We start from the raw sequence: 18,789 nt of genomic DNA on the forward strand, positions 1-18,789 counted from the left end.
TGAAATGACAAACCTGTGTTGGTGAGAGGGACTCATTCATAACTTTCTTCCAAAGGTCAACAATCCTGTCTCAGTTCTCACTCAAGAGATGAGCAAATACTTCCTACACTCCAAAGGAGAGGGAGACAAATATAAGGTAATCATATAGGACTGCGTTTTTGTTAAATGAGAATGTTTTATTTTTTGTTTTTGTGAACTTCATTTCTCTTTTCATTCCTCTTGCAGTTTTTTATGAAAGCTACCCAACTGGATCAAATGAGAGAGGATTTTGTCTACATCAAAACCACCAAGCATGTCACGGAGGATAAAGTTGAGCAACATAGTCAAGTAAGAATCAGTTTGACTGACACATTCATATCATAAGCAGCCATAACCAATATTTATTACAATAACATTGTCTCAAATGACAATGTGAAAGGAAGTGATGAAGTTACAGAGAATATTCCCCTGATTCTGCAGCTCCCCTCGGCTTTACGCAGCTTTATAGTGAGTTTTCAGCTCATTGTTTAGCTGTCTGACCCGTAAATGTTCAGATTTGATTTACTTTCAGCGTTAGTTTTGAGCGAAAAAGCTCTAAGAACCCACCGTACACTACTTGCTCAGCACCAAACAGCAGACGTAGGGAGACTTCCCCGATAAATCCATTAAAAAAAAACAAATCAAGCTAGCTAGTAAAGCATAGCTACTCCTCTATTTTAACAATGCTTTATATGACTATTTGATTGTTATGACTTTTACAGTGCGTAAAAGACTTGAAGCGGAAGTACCTGGAGAAAGAGGAACGTTACAAGAACCTGGAATCATTTGATGAAATGCACACCAAACTGGAGGAGTTGCAGAAGCAAATGGCTTGGGCTTTGGTGAGATCATTTCTTTTTTTCTTCCCAATTTGGAATTCCCAAACCCCTTCATCCACTCCGCCAGGTCCCTGTGAAACTCGATAAGTGCAAACATAATTACGTGGAACTTAGTTCATCTGGTCAACTTCATGGACTGTGTCTTAAATGTTGCAGGTGATTGAAATGGAGAAGGAGTTAAAGCCAATGAAGGAGAAGCTGCAGTCAGACAGACATTCTACGGAGAAATATGATGAGAAGGTGGATGAATGGAAGGTATGATATATTTCTGTAGTATTCACCATAACATCAAGTGTCTGGCGTGTGATTTTTGTCTAACCTGTAACAGCTGCTTCTGTTTGGTAACTCACCACTACTTTGCACTTGTCCACGCACAGCCTCCTTCTGTCCTTTTAACCCCCCTGCTTCTCTGATCTGCTTTTGTGTAATATTTCAGAATAAGGTCGAGAAGGCTGAGAAGAAATACAGGCAGATCCAGGAACAGTTGGAGGGAATCACACAACAAGTCCAGGAGCTCCAGCCTAAATGCGCTGAGCTCAAGTCCGAGGCCCAGAAACAAAATACCCTTCTCAAGTCCAGCGAGGTGAGAGTTCAGACGATGCATCAGTCGGGCTGTAAAGCCGTCAGTCACTTTCATATGGAAGGGATTTTTAGGTTGTAACTGTTGGCCGAGGAAATGCAATGGAGAGATGTGACCTCTTTTTAAGTTGAGTTAACTCAAATATGTTCATGGGCATATGACTCTTTGCTGTGTATCGTTATCATTGTGATGCTTGTTGTGTAACTGACCTGTGTTTCTATTCTTCAACTATGTGTTGGAGCTAGGTCACTGTTCACAGATGCATGGCTAACCTGAGGGACCTGGAAAAGGACAAGGTTCAGCTGTCCTCGAGGATAAATGATCTCAAGCTGAGGTACGACCCTCATTTTTGTTTTATCGTGTCTTCTGTGCTGCATTCAAGTCAAAACATGTATTTGTTCTGTGTTGACTTCCCTGTGCTTTTGGTGCTCTTTACAATTTTCATTTTCACTTCACTTTATTATTATTTGTATCCCTCTAGCATCAGTCAGACATCAGGAGTGGAGAGCCAGGCCAGGACGACGCGTGCAGAGCAGATGCAGGCTGAGCTGGAAAACCTGAAACACCAGATCGCCACTCTGGGCCAGCAGATAGACCAGTATGAGCACGCCTGCATCCGTGCCAGGGAAGAACAAGGAAAGATGAGGTATAGATATAACGTAATATATATAAGGTTGGATACACACTGCAGTGGAATAACTGAAACCGTCTCTAACATAATGAAAACACCCGCCTCGTTCTGTCTTCAGCCGAGAGCAAATTTTGCTCAACAAATCCATTGAAGCCAACACCAGGAACAAGCGGACTATGGAGAGCAGTCGGTCCAATCGTCTGCGGCGTTTTGGAGAGCACATGCCCGCACTCTTCAACGCCATCGAGGAAGCTCACAGAAGGGGCCAGCTCAAGCACAAACCTCGCGGACCTCTGGGTGAGAGATGGTGCCCAGTTGTGCAAAAATGTTCCACGCCTGACTCTGTTTTTAGCCTTTTGAATCAAAAAAATTATGCATTGTAAGCATAAGGAAACGCCCAAAGGTCACCTTATCTGTTATGAAGTGTTATGTAAACCCACATTTTCCTCTTTTCTTCTATCCTTCTACCAGCTGTGCCCAAAGCCCAACCAAAATGGGACATCTGTGACAAATGCACTTCTAACTTGCTTTCTCTTTCTACATTTCCGTCCCTTCTACAGGTCACCTTATTAGCCTGAAGGACCCGGAGCTGGCGCTGTGTGTGGAAATATGTCTTAAAGGCCAGCTGCAGGCCTTCACTTGTGATAACCACGAGGATGAGAAGGTGCTGCAGGGCCTCATGGCCAAAGTGTGCCCAAATGGCCGTAGACCTGCCATCATCACCAGCCATTTTCTCTCGCGTGTCCATGACACAAGATCGAGGTGAGCTCAAGCAAAAATACTTGCTAAACGCTCGTCTGGGTTTTACTTGTGCATTGCCTGAAAAACGACAACATTAAGCGTCCTCCTTCACAGAGAACAGAATGAGTCAGCTTAAAGTAATGTTGGTTACAATGTACTCGTGTAATACAGCTTACTCACGAGCATAACAGGACAAAGACCGAGCGACAAAAACAATGGCTGTACACTGTATTTAGCCATGTTTGTGGCAATAGTACAACAGTATAATACACATACAGAAACTGATCAGAGTACATCTACAAGTATCACTTTAATTAACAGACTTCTTGGTTTTGTCTTCGTGTCAGGGGCGTGAATCAACCCGAGTACCCATCAGTGCTTCAAGCGCTAGAAATTGAGGACCCAGTTGTGGCCAACTGTCTGATCGATCAACGGGGTATAGAGAGCATTCTGCTCATTAAGGTAATGAAAGGAAAAGTCCCAGCAACACAAGACGTGTAGCGGTTAGACGTATCTTTTCTGCTTGATGTAGCATTATAAAAATTATGTATTATCTCACATAACTACGTAGTATGTAAAACTATTTTACACGTGCATTTGCTTTAGGTGAGTTAGCTCAGTGAATGCAACATTTAACATCTGATCACAGATTAATCAACTCCGTAGGTCTGTAAATTCATCAAGGATCATCGCCTGAGTTCATATGTAGCGCTTCTGGCGGAAGTTGTTAACTTCTTAACGGGGCGGGCCGTCTGCCTATTTCCTGGTGTGTCCCTGTGTTGTATACAGTCAGCTGTAGTTGGAGGTTTTACGCAATGCGCATATCGTTAGAAAGCTTATAATAGAAATATTATAATATCTCCAAACGTACTGAGCTTGTGAATACCTGGTGTTTATCCCTTTTTATCTGAAATTTGAAGCTGAACTTGACAACGCTTGGTTCTATGTGTTTATTGTGTTTTCCAGTCCATACCTACCAGTTATACCCATCTTCAGGCACCTTTTTCAACAACAAACTTCAGACGGAGTGTATCTTCTTCAAATTCAGTATATTCAGATCACTATAACTCAGTGCCAGAAGCACTTGGAGTGATTCGTCACTGTTTTGCAAGAACAATAAGAGATTCTCTTTGAATGAGACCAAAATCCATGCATCTGGTGCAAATGGTTGAAGAGCAGCTTATAATATACTTTGGGTATGTCGTTTTGTAGGTATTTTCGAGTAAAGTCCCCCACCCCTTAAGAGGTTTAAACCCCTTGAGAACAAATTTTTTTTTGACATGAGTTTCGTTTGTTTTTATTGCGTACGCATGTGTGGCCGTGTAGAATCGAACAGATGCTCGGAGAGTGATGCAGGGCAGAAACCCTCCTCTGAACTGTAACCAGGCCTTTTCCAAGGAGGGAGATCAGATCTTCACTAACCGTAGCTACACTGCTGAGCAGACCAGAGCCAACTACCTCTCTGGAGATGTTGAGGAGGAGATCAGGTAAATGTGTGTGTGTGTGTGTGTGTGTGTGTGGATGCAGTGAGACAAATTGTACCAGTCGGGGTACTTGTGGATCTCTTTGGTCACATGGGGCATCTCCATCTTGACAAACCTTATCTTGTTGTATTTAGAAAGAGTGTATAGTTGATGGACTTGTTTAGCTACAATTATTGGACATTATTGTTATTGGACACTGTACATGTCACAACAGGGAGGAGTTGTTTTAAAGCTTCTGTCTTATTCTGTCTCAAAACTTTCTCTGTCTCTTGGGTCCTCTCTTTTCTCTCAGGCACTTGCAGAAGGAGATCGAGAACCAGAACGCTCAGGCAGCTCGCTTCCAGCAACAGATGAAAAAGTTAGATGACGACATCAAACAGAACGAAGTGCTGCTGAGAAGAACCCAAGTAGAGCAGAGGACTATCAAAGTAACACTCCTACCTCTCACCAATGCCTGTAACACTTATTGGTGCATGGTTTAATGAGCTTTTGTTTTTTGACCTTTGAAATCAAAAGCAGAATTGGCGATACTTTATGTTTTTCCTTCCACAGTTGACCTTTTTAGTTGGAAAAACAAGATAAATAAATCTAATTTGTAGCATTCTACTCTCTGATATATTTTCTGCATTGTTCCAGAACAAGCCACGAAGATAGAGCTGGAGTTGACAGAACTACAGCATGCGGAAGAGCCTCAGTCAGAGGACCTCAATCCCCTGGTTTGTACAGAACACATCAATGCACGACAATAATCAGACCTGATAGGCTTCAATTGTACTCATCTCAGTAGATACATATAGCAAAATAGTATTTTTGCAATCAGATGCTCCATGTTATGTGCGGCTGTCACCACTTATTGTTGAACAGTATACTGATACTTGAAAGGGATCGTAGGGTACACCCTAACAGGTTTTTGCCGCGGTATCGTTACAGTATCTGTATCGAAGTCATAATTTTGTCATAACTGTCCCGACTCTTATTACAGGAGGAAGATCTTCAAGAGATTGTGTCTAAGATCTCGTCCAAGCGTGCCGAGTACGACGAGGCACAAGCTCAGATGGCTGAGTGTAAGGTCTCCTATGAGAAGGCAGAGCAGGAGTACAAGCAGCACAAAGAGCAGATCAACACGGCTGCCGAAGAGGCCGACCCAGTCAAGGTAATACTGTAGACCATAGGTCACTAACGGGCGGTCCGATTATTAATTGTGTTTTGGTGACTTATTGTCAGCATCATCGCCTGACTACTGGGTGAAGCTCATGCTTTGAGTGCTTGTCCTTTCCTACAGGAGGAGCTGAGTAAGACTGATCAGGACGTGATGAAGTGCAAGCATCACAAGAAACACTATGACGAGAAACGCAGTGCCCATCTCCTCAACATACAGACCCTTGAGGCCAACCAGGAAAGCAAGGAACGGGAACTTCAGGTACGCCAAACGGAGATGCAAGGGGCAACTTGAGACAGGTGTAAATCACAGGACATCATGGCTAATTCTAAAGAATGTAATAACTCGAACAATTTCTTATCATTTTATTTTTGCCTTTTTGCTTGTTTTTAAACCAGCGGGGGGGGGGGTGTTTTCAGTAGACGTTATAGTGGGTCCTAGATCCCGATCAGAGAAATATTACTTCATTATTTGCACACTGAGCTCATCAAAATTGTGCACAGCATTTGCAATATTCAGACAAAAGCACAGATGTTTCATTTGTAATTATGTTATATTACTAATCTATAGTACACTTTGCTTTAAATAACTGTTAAATTCAGATTTGTTTCACCCTGCGGTTCAGAGTTCTGTGGAAAAGGCCACAGAAATCTGTCCAGAGCGCGTGGAAGTACGAAGGACAGCCAGGAGTCTGGACAGCGAGATCAACCGTCTCAAGGTGAAGATCACCACCCAGCAGGAACAGCAGGGGGACCGCGAGGAGGTTGTGAAGTATGTGACTTAGACCCTGATGTCAGATGATAATGTAATGATTGCAATGTAGTCTCATGACATAAATGATGAGCTGCCTACACTATTATGAAATATCTTCACTTGAATGAATTCATTTTAACATGTAAACCTTTCTTTCTGTTACCTTTCTTCCTCATGTCTAGGCAGTACCACGAGGCTCTGGAGAACTACAAGAACATGGCACAGCAAATGAAGAACCTCAACGGCTTCATCAAAAGTCTCGATAGTGTTATGAACCAGAGACTCCAGGTTTACGCTGAGCTCAGGAGGTAAGTTGGTGAGAAATTGTGTCCAAGAAAAATGGCCTTTTACTTTGCCATTGGTAGAACTGAAATGCTCTTTAATTTGTTTTCATATTTCTCTTTGAGCTAATGGATGAACAAAATCAATAAATAAACTTATTTAGTGTGTTCCTAGATTTACTATCTTTCCGCCCTCCTTCCTTCCTTTTCTCTGCGTCTCTTAGGTTCCTCTCGGCCCGCTGTAAATACTACTTCGATAGCACGCTGGCGCAGAGAGGCTACACTGGAAGTATGACCTTTAACCACAAGAATGAAACCCTCTCCATCGCAGTAAGATTCATCCGTCTACACCGCCTGTGAAACTGTAGCTTCTTAGCCAGGTGGCATAAAGTGAAATTCTCAGATCAAAGATTTCTTGTACAAAACTGATTTCTCCTCCATTGCTCTGTAGGTGCAGCCAGGTCAGGGAAACAAGGCTGACTTGAGTGACATGCGTTCTCTGTCGGGAGGCGAGCGCTCCTTCTCCACCGTTTGCTTTGTTCTCTCCCTTTGGGCCATCACAGAGGCGCCTTTCCGCTGTCTTGATGAGTTTGACGTTTACATGGTAATAACAGACAGGTTTTCCTGATATTGCAAGTTCGTCTGGATTAGAGTGCACACTGCCTTTTTTAATTTTGTGTTCCCCTAGTTTCATAGCATTGAATAGGCATTAGAGGGAGACGGGGGAAGTTTGGAGGAAGTTCAAATGCAAGGTCCTTGGCATTACATGAAATTGTCCCACTGTGTTTAGCCTTATTTATCAAAGGATAACATGAATCTTTGGTTTTGTTTGAATTAGGACATGGTAAACAGGAGGATATCAATGGACATGATGCTGAAGGTGGCTGCCGGTCAGCGCTACAGACAGTTCATCTTCCTCACACCGCAGAGCATGAGGTATTCACTGATGCAACATCTCTTTGTTTATCAACACAGTTAGACCACCCAGATGTCATTTATTGACTTAGTTACTGTATATATTCACCTAATGAGCTCTGATGGAGTAAATCCATTCAGGGCTAAAGGCCATGTAATTTTAGCATGCTGCTTAGTTTCTCTGGGAACGAGCACCAGCCACTTAACCTCACTGTCACGTTGTCATCTTTGTTGCTTTTCTTCTTTTTGTTTCAGCTCTCTTCCAGAGAGTAAAATCATCCGCATCCTCCGTCTAAAAGATCCAGACCGTGACGACGCACAAAAAAATCAAGTTGAGGACCGGTAGTATTGTTAGCTGGTAATTTAACCGTCCAATCATCAAATTTTTGATCAGACCAGCAGAAGATGCCAAGACTCTCCATCAGGGCAAGATGCGGGAGTGTACCGATTCCTGTCTTCTGGGGACAGTTGTCATGTTAAAGAAGTGCAACCAGATGTTGTTCTCTACCCATCAAGAGGGCTTTGCTTTTAAGGATTACTTCTGTCAGTGATCAAAAGTAATACAAATTGTTTAAATTTCTGTTTAGTAGACATTGTGTTAAATGTTTTGTACTACAACACTGAATGCAAGTACCAACACAATAGTGTAAGCACTGTTACATAGATGGGTACTGCACAGGGAGGGAACATATGTTTATATCCAATTTTAAAATAAGTTAATGATGTCATTGTTAGATATATTTAATGTTCATTAAACCAAACAAGTTAAGAGACAAATACAGTGTTTGTGTTTTTTATGTGTCAGGACAATTTCCACCTCAATTGTCTCTAACTGGAGGTCATATGTTTTTTTTGGGGGTTTTTTTTCACAGTAAACGCATATCTTGTGGTTTTCTTCTGCTCATTATTCACTGGATAAAAGTCATTTTGATTTGGATCTGTACTGAAACATTCAACATTACACCATATCAGTGACGTGCGGTGAGGTTCATGGCTGGGGAGGCACTGACTCTTTCAGAGTCAGATTTACAAAGATATGAACCCAACTGAGTAGCTTATTCACCATGTTACTTACATACATTAACTCAGACCTGGGCATTGTACGAGGACAATCGTAAATTATAACATTATATGAAAAAGTATATATATATTTTTAAACTGCACCCTTTTCAAAATAAAAGCAACACCATTGTATTGCGTGCATGGTGTAAATAACTTTCTAACTTGCTATTATTTTGAAAAGGGTGCTGTTTTTCTTTATTTACAACTAATGCTGGCCGGCTAGTCCTCAAAATGTCCGCTCACGCCAAAATAAGAAAGATTGATACAGAATGCCGCGTTTTCAAGAAGACATGAACTGCTAAGTATTTATTTACATAAGTCAAAGGTAAAGCCGTGTGCTTAGTTTGTGGTGCGCAGGTCGCTGTGTTCAAGGATTACAATTTGAGTCGCGTTCAAGAACTTGTCTGATGAAGAGCGGGAAAAGGAGTCGGGTGCTTTGCTAGCTAAACTGCAAAACCAACAAGGACTTTTTACAAAACATTGCACATCCAGAGATGCAGCTGTCAACACAAGTTATGTCTTATCCCACAAAATCGCTAGAAAAAGTAAACCGTTTTCTGACTGAGAGTTTATCAAGGAGTGTTTGGTGGATTCTGCAGCACTCATATGTCCCGGAGAAAAAGGAGGCATTTGAGAAGCCACGCAGTCAATGAGAGGGACAACAACAGGGAGTGATGTGTTCACGGAGGTAAATGCATGTGTGGACAAGTTGGGACTGAAATGTGACAAGCTGGCAGGCGTGACAACGGATGGTTGTCCAAATCTGACAGGGGAACAATGTTGGACTTTTGAAGAGAATGCAGTATAAAGTGACAGAAATGAACCCTGAACAGAAACTGGTATTGTTGCATTGTGTTATACATCAGGAAGTGTTGTGTAAGTCAGTTCTACAAATTAACCATGTTGTTGATGTAACTAAAATAGTTAACTTCATCAGGGCAAGAGCTTGTTTGATGTCAAGCACTGTGACACACAGTTTGTTGCACTTTTGGAGGAAAATGAGACTACGCCTGCTGTCAAGTGGCTCAGCCTGGGCAAAGAGAGTGGGACCTGAGAGAAGAGAGTCAAGACTTCTGTGTGAAGAAAGGAAAAGACGTCCCACAGCTTTCAGATGCAGACTGGATGGCAGACATGGGTTTTGCTGTAGATGTGACTGCACTAATGAATTAACTAAATGTCAAACTGCAATGCAAGGGCCTTTTTGTGCATGAAATGTACAGTGCAGTGAAGGCTTTCATGAGAAAGTTGCAGCTTCTCTCAAGCCAAATGGAGGACAACATTATCACCCACTTGCCAACACTGAAGGAAGCCACACCATCAGCTGATCACCTCCACAGGTACTCATCCATGTTAGAAGCACTGCATGATGAGTTTTGGAGGTGATTTCAAGACTTTAAAACAGTTGAGAATGAAATGCACATGGTTTTTCCCCATTTACATGCAATGTGGATGATGCACCAAGTGATGTTCAGCTTGAACTCATTGACCTGCAGTCTGACACACTTCTGTCAGAGCACTTTGGGTCAGTCTCACTGCCTGAGTTTTACTCTTCCCTGAAAGAGGAGAACTTTCCACACATGAGGAGACATGCTCAGAAGATTCTGGTCCTCTTTGGATCTACCTACATATGTGAACAGACATTCTCAGTGATGAAGTTCAACAAATCCAGATACAGATCCTCTATCACTGATGATCACCTGTCAACTGTCCTGCACATATCCACCTCAGTCATTCAACCAGATTTCAGTGCACTTGTTCAAGCCCAAGACAGACTGGATGTTTCTCACTGAACAAGTAAAGTGAACTGAAAAACATCAAAAGCACTTATTGCTTTTTGTATAAAGTTGATTACTTGCTTATCTTTACATACTGTGAAACACCTTTTCAGTATTGGTCTGTGAAGAATACTGATGTAATGATTGTTTTTACTGTTTATTACTTCTCTAGGAGTATTTTCCTATTTGACCCACTCTACAATTTCATATATTTATTGGAAGAGAATATCCTTATTCTTTTGATTACCAGTAGAAGCTAATCAAAATATATAATGTACTGCTTTTTACAATGGGAGAAAATGAATATTGAGCAGAATTAAGTTCAATTTATTGTTTATTCGGCCCTCCAACACAGCTCGGGTTTCTCATGCGGCCTTACCACCTATACCACCTTTACCATCCTTTACCACCTGCAACAATAATGATGCATTAATGCCTCAATAATTATAACAGTGATATATACATGTATATACATATATGTGTGTGTATATATATATATATATATATATATATATATATATAGGTATACACACATATAAATATATACATATATATACATACATAAACACATATATGTGTATATATATATACATACATGTGTGTATATATATATATATATATATATATATATATATATATATATATACATACATGTATACATACGTACATATGTGTATATATACATATATGTGTATATATATATATATGTATATACATGCATATATGTATATACATACATATATGTGTATATATATATATATATATATATATATATGTATATACATACATATATGTGTATATACATAACATACATATATGTGTATATATACATAACATACATATATGTGTATATGTACATACATGTATGTATATACATATATATACATGTATGTATGTATATATACATACATGTATATACATGTGTATATATATATATACACACATGTATGTGTATATACATACACATGTATGTATATACATACATGTGTATATACATACATATATATATATGTATTTGTTTTTGTTTTTTACTTCTTCTTTTTTTATTACTTTTCTTTCTTTTTTTTTATATCAATTTTTAGGGCACAATTGGCCCCCCCTCCCCAATCATTTCGCCCCTCCCCATGACCTCCCATGTATAGGGCCGCCTTGGCTCATTTGACCGCCGCTCGCACCGGCTTGGCTTATTAGGCCCCCTGGGGTTTTATTGGTCGCCGGCGATCGGGCAATTGCGGTCGCCAAGACTCATTTGGCCTGCCCTGGTGTGTGGTGCTTTGTACTAGCGCCGGTCCTAGCTAGCTGTTACCGCCGCTCCTAGCTAGCTGTTAGTGCCGCTCCTGTTGCTGCCTGCCTACCTGCTTGTCTCGTTTTCTCCTGCAGAATGACCAACGGCCTCAAACCGGTGGTTTATATAGCCTCATCTCGTCGCTCATTGGTCAGTTAAAATCGGCCGTTGCGTGTCGCTCATTGGACAGTTACAACTGAACACGTTCGCCTAATCAAAGAAGCACGCCACCAATCGAACCCTGGAGACTCAACAGTTTTGTGTTTCCTCTTCGCCAATAAATGTATGAAATACTCATCTACAGGAAGTGATAAAGTGTCAAATCTATTCGAACTGATAGCAAAGGAGTTTCCCTTCATATAGATGTCAAATAAACCGTATTATCGTTCTGTATTTTGATTGGGAAGCCTTTAAACCTCCCCAACTACTGCTGTGTGAGACACTGATCTGTGACTTTGCCCTGTAATATCGCTGCTAAATGCTTTAAAATACATATATTTATGAATAAAATGTATATATGCAATTAAAATACATACATCTTATAAACATGTATGTACAAGTAATACATACTTCAAATAAACATGTAATTCCTGAACCTGTCCCTTATGTGTTTACATTTACAATATATTGCTGGCTCTGGGCATTGTACGGCCCGCGGGCCACATCCGGCTCTTTGGTCTGCCCTGCCCTGCATTAACTGGACTATGGAAAGTCAGGACGCATAATAAAAGTGTCTGTAAACATTATATTGGAGACATACAGAGAGATAGCAACAGGCACGAGACAAATGCATGCGCTCAACCTAGTTTGCAATGACTTGCGCAATCCCAGGTGAGGCTCAGCTCGCATCTCTCCCTGAATCTGAAAAGAGAATACGCAAATTCAGCAATTATGACTATAAAAATGATCCAAATTATTGGAATCATACAGAAAATGCAGTTATAGCACAGAACAGTGGACAAATATACATTTATATTTATTTTATTGTTATGTTTTTTTTCATGAAGACCATACGTCCTGCACCATATTAAGTCAGTCTTGTGAGAGGAAGGATTTGCACCTTTAAGAGCTCTGTGCCAAATCCTCCCCACAAGGCGGTCCAATGGAATGCACTTCCACTCATGCACATAACATCTGTTGACAACATACCTGACCTCCTGAGGAAAGTGGTACTTCTTTTTTTTATTATATCCCTTCTGCGACAAGCGGTCAACATGAAGCATAAATCTCTTCCATCAAGGTTGTTTGACAGATATTCAGCGTCAGGTGAGACTCTGAATGTACGAGCAGTAAAATATCATCGGCATGTCGATCACCAAGAGAGTGCGTCTCACTCCGGCCAGTCACTGGACGACAACAGCAGACAAGACGAGAAGAGCCACAGAGAAGTTCATTTTGCATTTCACCCAGAGAGGTATGAGCCGCTGGTGGATGATGAGGCGCAAGTCAGGACAGAAGAGAAGAAGAAGAGGAAGAAAGAAAAGTACAAAAAAGTCAGGAAGGTTGGTGTTCTCACTTTTACATTTTCTTGTAAATATTCAATGAACATGAGAATGTATTCTCTAATAGTTTCTCTGTGGTTTAGATCAAATGTGAGGATTCTTTTTGTAAAGACCTCATGCATTTTTGTATTCTCACTTTTTCTCTTTGAGGTTCACTCAAATTCTCTTAACGGCATTAACCTGATGAATGTCAGCTGTTCATGAGGAGGTGTGCTTTCCTCAGATGTGGCGCCCCTGAAATTGTCAGATCGGATCTGTTCAGCTCTTCCGGGCGACTTTACTCAATCATGCAGATCGTAACCACCTGGCTGATTTTGGAGTTTTCAAACTATGATTATGCCATTTTATAATCTGTACACAGTCATTAGTTTGGTAGTTGACTCAATCAGTTTTAAGTTTTAAATAACTTCAACTAGTGAGTCGAGGAGAAGAGTCCCTACATACTACATTATTTATTTATATATTCATTAAAAACAAAAAAACAAACATGCATACTCCAACTGCTTGTTCTGAACATAGGAAAACACTTCAAGGTTAAAAAAAAAACTAACGAAGTATGTGTCTGTAAATAGTCTGCAATGTTTACTAGAAAATACCAATAGCAGCATTAAAGATTGTGTAAAATATCACCATTAAAAGGCTAAAGTAAAGAGATATGTTTTTAGTTTACTTTTGAAAATATTGAGAGAAGATATCACATGTTTAGTACAGTAAATAAGCCAAGCAGAAGAAGTTTCATACAGAAATAAATATTTTAACATACTTTTCCATGATGTTGACATTTTAAAACGGGTCAATTTGACCCGAAGACCCTAGGAAGGTTAAAGAAGTGGGATTGTTTTTTCTCTAGTTTACTTAAACATCTGACTTCCTGTATCCGCTTCAGCCGGTCAGCCTTTTCCTGTTCAGAGTATAGGAGACAATAGGCTTTTTGTTTACGTTTCAGGGATACATACAGACTGCACCTCTCCTCCTGTGGTGCTATTGTTCTAAAACCACCACATGTGCAAGTTTCTGCCTCTTAATTCACTTTCTTTCTTTTTTTTTTAAACTTAATTCTGTCAAAACCACTGATAACACAATCTATCATTCAATGAATCCAAGGAAATGTATTTGTCATTGTACAACACCAACTAACTCTACAGCATAATGATTCATCTATGGCTGTGTGTTTGTCTTTCAGAATGTTGGCAAGGCCCTGCGCTCCACCTGGAAGTGTCTAATGCTTGGTCTGTATAATTTTGCCCTCGGATACTCCACTCCAATCACGGTGGCTGCTGCTTTTGTCCCCGACTTTCACCCAGGCAGAAACACGACCTGAGCCGAGCCACGTGCACCTCCTCCAGTTTCTTTGCAAGCTCTATTGTACATACCAGTAAACATACGGGCACAAAGTCGAATACTTTTAATATGTTTGTAATATTTGTTTTATTTTTCATATTCGTTTCCACAAATTGTAATAAAATACGTTTCTTGTGCTGTAGGAAACTAAGTGATAAAGTTGTGCTTATGTGAAATACGGTAGGTCTATTTCACAGTAGACATTTTTAACTCGTCAAAGCAGGAAAAACACAGGTGTTACTTATAACATTAATGATCTTCTAATCAACCGTCATTTATTTCATTATTTACACCTGTACAGTTGTAACATGTTGTTGATGTTACCAATCCTGATGTCTTGTTGTTGGTCATAATATACAGTATTGGCTGCTTTTTACCCAGATTTGCAGAATTGTACATAGTTAAGATAACATTCAGTCTGTAAAGTTATAATTTCTTCACTTGGAGAATGTTTTTCTAGTCAAGCATCTAGCTGGTGTTAGTATGTGTTCAGAGGGGTAATGTTGAACGTGGCACCTGCAGTAGGACAGGAACATTTACTGTAACTGACGATAAAGTGATCAGAGCAGAAACCCCTTACAGGCAGGAAAGTGATCATCAGTAAAGTATCGGAAAAGACAAGTTTAAGATGATTCTCAGATTGGAACGTCTTTTGACGGGAGTTCAAAACAAATTCAGTGTTTCTGTTTGTGTGTGGGTTCAGTTTTAAAGGTTTTGCAAGTCACGATATTTGTAAGTTGGTGTGTGATAAAATGCTAAAAAACTGCGACAAAACTCAATTATTGTTAATGGTCGACAAAGGAGAGTGAAACAGCAATAAAGTCTTGAAATAAAGCTTATTGTTAAAAAATAACTCCTTTCAAGAATAGTATTAAATATAAAAGGATGCAAGCTAATGTAAGGAAATAAGAACGTTTTGTGAATCGGAGGAAAAGCTGAGACGCTGGCACAAACATTTGTGAGGAGGGGCAAAGAAGGAGAGAAGCTACAATAACGAAGAATGATATTACAAAATAAAAATATCAAATAAGTATTTAATTTACAAACGCAGAACTGAATGGTGCCCTTAGCAAAGTGAGGACAGACCAAATGTGTTATGTGATGATAAATCATCTTAGTGAGATAAATACATTTTACTTATAATAAAGTATTGGAGAAGGGAAAGTTGCCACAAACTGGAAAGAGGCTGTAGCGGTCTAGTACCAACCCACAACCTTTTGCAAAAGTTTGCACTAACTCTAAAAAATGATTAACCAATTGTCTAAATTATTAAATAAAATTCATAAATTGTATAATGTGATTTTTTGCAAAGAAGTTCACAAGATCAATGCTATCTACTTTTTAAAAATTATTTGAGAGGAACAAATCTAATTGAGAGGAAATGATAGTTTTGTGTTCTTGATTATTTTATATTTTATTATTTTTGTATAGTCCATTAGCTCCATACCACTTGGTGGCGGTAAAGTATCGTTTCATTCTTTAAAACAAACATCAAGAACAAGAAGTGCTCCTTTTCCCGTAGTCTTGACTTGTTTACATGAGCCTCGGCTGAGCAGGGTTTGAGAAGATGACGGACCAGAAAGCAGAGAATAACAGCTCCATCCCCATCGACGAGTTCAGCAATTTAAGAATTACATCGATATGGACGTTTCTCATGTCTGTAAGTTACATTTTATTTCCTGACTCCAGGTGCCAGCTAGCTACGAGTTAGCTATCCCGGCTAACAGACAGATCACCTTTAATTAACAATCGTTACCCAGTAAGAGCAGTCACATTTCGGCTCACTTGTCAGCTGCCTAATGTGTGTGTGTGTGTGTGTGTGTGGTGTGTGTGTGTGTGTGTGTGTGTGTGTGTGTGTGTGTGTGTGTGTGTGTGTGTGTGTGTGTGTGTGTGTGTGTGTGTGTGTTGTACTGTCTGTAGGTGCAGTGGTCGGAGCCTTGGCTGATCGGGCTGCTGGTGTTTCATGTTGTGTGTTTGTTTCTGACCGTGGTGACGTGCAGGTACTACCGAGCTCAGATATGTCACTTCCTCCTCATGGGTAAGTGAATAAGAAACATAATTAGCCTTGATGAAAACTGTTGACTGATGTGCTTTGCTTTAGGCTACTATTTGCTGGTTAACTGATATCACCATATAATCATATATTCACTCCAGTAATATAATCAAAACTTACATGACAGCATGTAGTCCTTTGGTTCAGACAGTGCAGCACTTGTGACTGTGCATGCACGGGGTTGACTGCTATTTAATGATCTGTACATGTGAATAGAGAGTATGCTGCATGCAGTTCATGGTTACAATTCAATTAAATGGGCATTCTTTTAAACATAACATGCCATAAGACCTAGTGTTGATTGCTTTATGTGCATTTCCCCTCAAAATAAGTTTCCTATTAAATGGTCCGATTTTTAAAATTGAAATTGTCCAAAAAAATCCACCGATTTTGAAACCTTAGGGCAATTGAAGGTAAAAACAACAACAAAACAATTATTTAAATAATATAATATATTTATTATTATTTAGAAATGTTATTAAGTAACTTCAATCTCAGAGAATTTAAAATCTCAGGTTTTATACTAACATAATATAGCAGCCTAATAATAAGAAAAATAATGATAATAAATGAATATAACCAATATGTAATATATAAATAATAAATACTAAGAATAATAATCATAATTATTCAAACGGAATAATAATCAACATTAAAATACAATTAGCCTACATTTTATTAGATGGGGGGGCGGTAAGTGACCTGGATAATGTATTATTTATATATATGTGTGTGTGTGTGTGTGTGTGTGTGTGTGTGTGTGTGTGTGTGTGTGTGTGTGTGTGTGTGTTTGTATGTATTTTCCTTCTCATTTGTATCTCTTTACTGACCGACTACATGTCTCTTCTCAGTCGGCCTGGTGTATAGTGCTGAATATCTTAATGAGCTAGCAGCCATGAACTGGAGGTAAGTCTATTTTTCAGCAGTATTTGATATATTTTAGTTACTTTTGAGTGTGAAATGATGTGTGTTGAGGCTCTGTCGTTTAAAACGGTTTGTCATCAAGAAAATCTCATTAAGTGTTTTTATTCTTTTAGGTCCTTTTCGAACTTCCAGTACTTTGATTCCAAGGGCATGTTCATATCTTTGGTCTACTCGATTCCTATTCTGCTTAATACAGTCATTATTGTGGTAAGCTTGATTGTTTATCTTCATATTTGCCACATCAAATAAAATGCTAAAAAATACTACTCGACACCTGAATGTTTGTGTTGTACATTGACAGATGGTGTGGGTGTACAGGACCTTTTCCACTATGACTGAGCTGAAGACACTCCAGCTCAAGCGAAAGGCCCGCAGAGAAAAAAGAGAGAAGAACGACTGATGTCCAAGAATGGACTTCTTTGGGAGGAATTAGGAATCGACTTCTCTGCCATGCTAATACTGAATTTTGGAGGAGAAAGGTTCCTTCTTGTTACTGTAAAAAAGATTGTTTGTTGATGTCAGTCTGGACTGGGTGTCTATTTTTGGTAACGGCTGTTGGAAGATGCTGAATATACTTTACACTATGAGATATACGAGGACCAAAGGACATTTACTCTTTTGTATTTAATGTTGTTTTAAAGTGTGTTAAACTGCACAAAGACAGATAAAGGGTTTTGGAAAAACCTTTATGGGACTGTTGATTTAATAAAAATAAAAAAAAAGCTGCTCTGATGTCCATCAAAAATGTCCCCTTCATAAAACTGCTATGAAAATACTATATATTGGTATTATTTTCCACCTTCACTGAGGAGTTTAAGTGTTAACTATCATCAGTTCTGATCATAACTACCAAATATTGTATTCAAACATTATAAATAATATACTAAATGCTAGTTTTTTTTTGTTTTTTTAAGTCTGGCATATGTCAATGATTAGCAACAACATTGACTTTGATGTGTTTCAATGGGGACATTTTTGTCCTTCAGGGTCTGAATGTGTATTTCAGCCCAACAAAGCCAAAAATGATCCTTGTTATGCATAAAAGTTAAGACTGCAGATGGAGTTATATTGATCACGTAAAGGAAAATAAATAACTTTGTTTTCAACAATCTTTATACCATGAGGTGTAAGCATAGTCATCCTTATTTATGTAACGTGGACTCCTATGGGTCAAGTGTAATCCATGTAGGAGAGGTCATATTAACAAAATATTACGTTGATCTTTAGTCCTCAGTTACTGCTGCCTCTGCTTTTTTTGTATCTCAGAAAAAAATCACGAGGCATTTACTTTATTCAACAGAACTCATATCAAAATAAACAAGTATTATGCTAGTTAAACTGGCGTATCTGAGAATCAGTAGAACAGCTCTCACACATTGTGTGTGTGTGTATGACCCGGTACAGTCCCTCACGTAAGAGAGGGAGCAGTTTCATGATGCCAGACTA

The 18,789-nt window shown here is 39.4% G+C and overlaps 3 protein-coding genes across 3 annotated transcripts in view; all 3 read left to right on the forward strand.

Moving 5' to 3' along the window:
- Positions 1–8,178, forward strand: part of LOC115003909 (structural maintenance of chromosomes protein 6) — a 10,339-nt gene extending 2,161 nt beyond the window's left edge. The window contains exons 6-26 of the mRNA XM_029425850.1: positions 29–136; positions 226–327; positions 741–860; positions 1,014–1,112; positions 1,294–1,440; positions 1,683–1,771; positions 1,919–2,083; positions 2,187–2,365; positions 2,629–2,830; positions 3,157–3,271; positions 4,136–4,296; positions 4,586–4,720; positions 4,928–5,009; positions 5,276–5,446; positions 5,576–5,713; positions 6,078–6,223; positions 6,388–6,513; positions 6,711–6,816; positions 6,938–7,090; positions 7,325–7,422; positions 7,657–8,178. Coding sequence (XP_029281710.1) covers positions 29–136; positions 226–327; positions 741–860; positions 1,014–1,112; positions 1,294–1,440; positions 1,683–1,771; positions 1,919–2,083; positions 2,187–2,365; positions 2,629–2,830; positions 3,157–3,271; positions 4,136–4,296; positions 4,586–4,720; positions 4,928–5,009; positions 5,276–5,446; positions 5,576–5,713; positions 6,078–6,223; positions 6,388–6,513; positions 6,711–6,816; positions 6,938–7,090; positions 7,325–7,422; positions 7,657–7,747 — 2,733 coding nt within the window. The 3' untranslated portion in view covers positions 7,748–8,178. The remainder of the gene's footprint in view (positions 1–28; positions 137–225; positions 328–740; positions 861–1,013; positions 1,113–1,293; positions 1,441–1,682; positions 1,772–1,918; positions 2,084–2,186; positions 2,366–2,628; positions 2,831–3,156; positions 3,272–4,135; positions 4,297–4,585; positions 4,721–4,927; positions 5,010–5,275; positions 5,447–5,575; positions 5,714–6,077; positions 6,224–6,387; positions 6,514–6,710; positions 6,817–6,937; positions 7,091–7,324; positions 7,423–7,656) is intronic.
- Positions 8,179–12,586: 4,408 nt separating this feature from the next.
- LOC115028803 (uncharacterized protein C1orf115-like) lies at positions 12,587–15,145 on the forward strand. Its single transcript, XM_029462644.1, has 2 exons — positions 12,587–13,025; positions 14,209–15,145. Exons 1-2 carry the CDS (start codon positions 12,645–12,647, stop codon positions 14,344–14,346), a joined length of 519 nt encoding a protein of 172 aa, XP_029318504.1. The 5' UTR covers positions 12,587–12,644; the 3' UTR covers positions 14,347–15,145.
- Positions 15,146–15,842: 697 nt separating this feature from the next.
- On the forward strand, positions 15,843–18,063 carry tmem18 (transmembrane protein 18). The gene is made up of 5 exons (XM_029425414.1): positions 15,843–16,026; positions 16,287–16,404; positions 17,271–17,325; positions 17,457–17,550; positions 17,645–18,063. The coding sequence occupies exons 1-5, from the start codon at positions 15,934–15,936 to the stop codon at positions 17,741–17,743; spliced, it is 459 nt and encodes a 152-aa protein (XP_029281274.1). The 5' UTR covers positions 15,843–15,933; the 3' UTR covers positions 17,744–18,063.
- The last annotated feature ends 726 nt before the right edge of the window (positions 18,064–18,789 follow it).

The sequence above is a fragment of the Cottoperca gobio genome, chromosome 24 (genome assembly GCF_900634415.1).
Source record: "Cottoperca gobio chromosome 24, fCotGob3.1, whole genome shotgun sequence".
Classification (NCBI taxonomy): domain Eukaryota; kingdom Metazoa; phylum Chordata; class Actinopteri; order Perciformes; family Bovichtidae; genus Cottoperca; species Cottoperca gobio.